Genomic DNA, 4523 nt, shown 5'->3' on the forward strand with positions numbered 1-4523 from the left:
CAGCTATCAGCCCAAAGAAAACAATCAAACGTGAGTATCCATGGTCTTCCCGAAGAAGAATATTCACTTCAGGCAGTCCTAAAGCCTTTATTCTCTTTGGAAGGAAAAGACTGCCACTAATAATCTCAGACTCTACTTTTTAAACAACACAGCCAGTGTAGTACAGTGATTTTTGCTAGCATCTCTTTGACCTCTGCACCACTCACTCCTGGAGAACTTCAGGTCTATTTATACACAATTTCACTTTATAAAATAAAGTGAATAAAATAAAATAAAAAAGTCTGTCTCCATGGTGTCCAATTCCTATTCTAGATCAATTGAGCTGAGTGAAAAATAATTCCAATGTTTTACTGACTTCACTGATACATCACTTTAAGTCATCGAAGCAGAAGACTATTTTAGAAATTTCTTTTTTTAAACCTGATGTTTTTCTGACTTTGGAAAAAGCATTTAATAGGACTGTCTTTTCATTGAATGACAGAAAATTAATTCCAATTTGTGCTTATTCTGCATTAAGGTCTACAAAAATGTCTGAAACCTCATGTATGAAAGAATGATCAAAATCACATCGATTTTTTTTTTTTTCCCATTTATGGAAGACTTTGAAAAAGCACCCATTATCATTTTCTCAACACTGGAGAAAATTAAATATGTATTGAGTACTGTCATACATAATAACCATCCCATTTCAAATTCATCGGTACCCTTATAAACAAAACACAACCTCTTGTGGAGGGAATTTTCACCTTGAAGGAAATAAAGAACATTTGCCTTTTGCTTATCAAATATAAGTAAAAGGGAAAGTACAGAAAAAAATCATCTTTCTTACCATTGTAAGGGTGAATGGATGGCTTTCCAGTGTGGACACTCTTGGACAGTGTAGGATAACATACTGAAACAAAATCAGCCAGAGAAAATAAAAAGATAGAAAAGATATGTTTGAAGCATTCAGTGATGGGTTAGCACATACAAAGTGATAGTAATCCCTATAGACAATGCTACAAGAATAGCAGTGACTTTTTCAGGGGCACATTAACTCACCTGACCAGGCCTTGCTTTAAAGTCGTCTTTCACCATTCTTACTTCAAGGACATTGGAGGGATGGCTTATCACTGAAGTTATTGTGACTGGTTTATTGCTGCGGATGTAGCGGTACAGCCTTTCCACACAGTACAAGCACAGAGGTCCAGAAATCCAAAACCAGGTCTATGGGAAAACAAAAATATGTTACCTCAAGGACTTTTCATTTTATGTTTTCTAGTATAAAAACTACATGAGTGCTTGTGGGACCTCATTTCCCATCTGTTGTGGAACAGTGTTTTGGTCAGAAGTAACCTCCACATCTCTCTACATGCAGAAATACAAGAGTGTTATGGAGGCTTGCTCAGTCTAGCCGGCGGCATCATCCACAAGCAGAAAAAATTTCAATCATACAACTCACCAGGAACAAAATCTTAATGTTACTCTGGTTTTGTCTAGTTAAGTCAGATTGCAACTGGTTTCAGCGGTGAATGACACAGTTCCAAAACCTAACCGACCAGAGTACTATAAAACTGGTTTAACCTTTGTGGAAAACCACTGTCTGACTTGCAGTATCTTTTGACTATTACCTTCTTTTAATCATCTCAGGTACAAGCAAAAACATAAGAAAGAAAGATTCTTACGCTATAGAATTTATGCCTATACTAAACTAGTGTAAAATCATACACATGGGAGACAAACGGGCACTTCTAAATCACAATTCATTTCCCCTGTGGAAGATGTGTATGCTAAAAAATAATGCCCTGGAAATGCCCATTTCTCTGCAGTGATTATACGGGGAGCCCCGGCTGACTACCTCAGATGGAGACATCTGCAGCTGTTCAGATAAATCCCATCCTAAGAGGCTATTGCTAACAGTTTATGGCAGAGCTAACTACTAATTCTGTATCTGCTCAGTCATTCAGTCCATGGCACTGAAGTGCTCTCAACCCTCATCCACTTTCCCTTCCCAAGTTTTGAAGTTACAGACCAGCATTTTTTGCAACTATCAGAGTATTTAAATTCCTCAGGCACCTCTGGCCTTGAAAACTTCAGTAACTCACAATACCCAAGGCTTTTAATTTTTTAAACTTGGTATCACTAAGTGCACAAAACACTTCCCAACAAAAAAAAAAACAAGTCCTAAATAATGTTACAAGCTGCCAGGGGAACACTGAGTGGCCATTTCTTTCCATGGCATTTCTTTTCCCATAAACAGCTCTAAAGTAGGACTGTTAAGCCTGTAAGACTGTTTGTTGTCCTGTGGGTCACTGGAGCCAGATACACACTGATGCTTGTAATTCAGGAGTATTACCACACAAAATGCAAATCCAAAGAACTTTGTTGGAGGACTTCAATGCAGAATTGACTGTTTCTTATTATGATCACATGCTCCGTAGTTCCCACAGCAGCTAGTAAGGGGGATATGTGTACTACAGAAAACAATGATCATAACAAAGAGAAACTCCCGTGAGGTCTGATATGGGACCATCTTGAATGGTAGAACTTGGACTTGTGAACTCCATATTCCCAAACCTCCTCAAGCTACTTGTCTATAGAGCCCAGCTCATCTTTTCTCAAAAGAAAAGAGAAAATCTGTATGAAGAAAAAGCTGCTGCTGCAAAACAGAAAGAAACAAAAGCAAAATGGAAAACAGAAAAAGAAAAGGCTTTTCTATCCCCACTGTCATCACACTCATTTACCCTCGCCACATACAAAACAAGCCTGTCTGCAAACAACAGGCTATACAAAGCCAAACCACAACTAACTGCAACCCAGAAATGAGTATTAGGACTTGCATTCACATGGTAGAAAAGAGAACAAATGGAGTTTGATTATTTCAATTAACTACTGCCTCACAATGCTTACAAAAGGACCTTATGAATACATTATAAATATTTGCTCTGAAGAGCTACACTGTAATTTGAAGTCACATTTATAGCAAGACCAACACATCTCTTATCGTGTTGTACAAAAAAGCACATTACAGCCAATCTTTTGACATTTTTCCATCCAATTCTATGCACCGCATTGTATTCAGTTCAAGGTTTAATACAGATTGTTTTTTCCCCACCAAATCTTTGAATGCCTGGAAAGGTTTTTATAATATTTTCCATTATTAAAACATCTGGTCTGGAAAAGCAATAATTAGTGGTTATGGCTAACTGAAACACTTGGCATGGCTTGTAATACCTGAAACGTCGGATCATACAGACCTCTGGGAAGTGTGACTGGAACTTGGGTTCCTCGGAACAAATTCTCATAAAGTTATTTTGTACAAGAGGTTCTGGTACTGGTAAATTCTCTGGGAAAGGCTCAGCAGTATAATGAGGAAACAGCTCTTCAAAAGCCTTTGGCACCGTCATATTCTGTCGGAGTGTTTTGTTAGGGTTAAAGCAACCAGGGGGGTGTTCCTCTAAGTTGGTCTGGTACTTGAGCACTCCCCTACAGGAAAATAAAAATAGCAAAGACACTGAAGCAACTGTCAAAACCCAAGCAACTTATCTTAATTCAGACAGGTTTTTAGAACGAAGTCACAATGCTAATCCGCTGTAAGAATTTTTATTCCGTTTGCTTTCAGGACTTTCAATGAGATCGAAGTTTTGCAACAATGGAGCCCTCTGTCACTAGAGGCAAGGTTTAACCTTTCCAGTTCACTTGGCCCTGCCCCACTGAACCGCCTCAAGCTTAATAGTGCTTGAAAGGGGGAAGATATTGTGGGAGCCTTGAAAAAAAATTAAATAATCACATTTCCCGTTCGATCACACCCAGGCTGTTTTCACTCATCCTCCCCACAGTCAGTAAGCCTAGTTTTTTAAGACAATCTGTAGCAGAAGCAGCCTGTTGCCAAATCATAAACTGCAGGAATGTTCCCACCACTTGGTGTTTACCAGGTTTGCACACAATGGTATAATTTGCTTCTTTGAAAATCATCTTGACAAATTAGATACAAGGTAAAAATAAAGCCTTGCATGATAGCCGAGGAACCTTTCTTGCAAATTATTTTGTGGTGTCCATGCTTGTTTTTTAAGCAAAATTCACAGTAAAATGAAGTGAGAACTTTGCAGCTCAGCTAGAAACTATGAAGAAAGAAGTGGAAACCTGAGACACTCTGGGATATCTCAACACATGAATGAATCACCGAAAACAGGGAAGAACCATTAATACTAGTAATAAAATTCCTCGGAAGTACTACTTGCCCCCAAATCTGGGCTTGATGACGGTGAAAGTACAAGGAGAAATATTTACACAAAGGGCTAAATGACAGCTGTACAGAATGGCGCTGGCTGGGAAATAAGGCACACTGACACAATCTCTGATGAGACGTGTCTTCTGAGCACTAGGCCATGTAGTGAAGGCTCATTTCAAGCATACAATCAAACATAAGGACGTATCTCCCTGCTCCTCTCCCAAAAGTACAAACATAGCAGTGGCGGTGACAGTGTTTAATTCACAAGAAGAGAAAGAAGTAGGACAACTTAAATGAACTCCAACAGGCTACT

The 4523-nt window shown here is 38.7% G+C and overlaps 1 protein-coding gene across 1 annotated transcript in view; it reads right to left on the minus strand.

The window, feature by feature from the left end:
• Positions 1–4523, minus strand: part of NOX4 (NADPH oxidase 4) — a gene marked incomplete at its 5' end in the record, with an annotated part of 81709 nt that overhangs the window by 66603 nt on the left and 10583 nt on the right. The window contains 3 exons of the mRNA XM_010146104.1: positions 830–892; positions 1042–1206; positions 3237–3465. Coding sequence (XP_010144406.1) covers positions 830–892; positions 1042–1206; positions 3237–3465 — 457 coding nt within the window. The remainder of the gene's footprint in view (positions 1–829; positions 893–1041; positions 1207–3236; positions 3466–4523) is intronic.

This window comes from Buceros rhinoceros, unplaced genomic scaffold (assembly GCF_000710305.1).
Source record: "Buceros rhinoceros silvestris isolate BGI_N320 unplaced genomic scaffold, ASM71030v1 scaffold6052, whole genome shotgun sequence".
NCBI classification, from domain to species: domain Eukaryota; kingdom Metazoa; phylum Chordata; class Aves; order Bucerotiformes; family Bucerotidae; genus Buceros; species Buceros rhinoceros.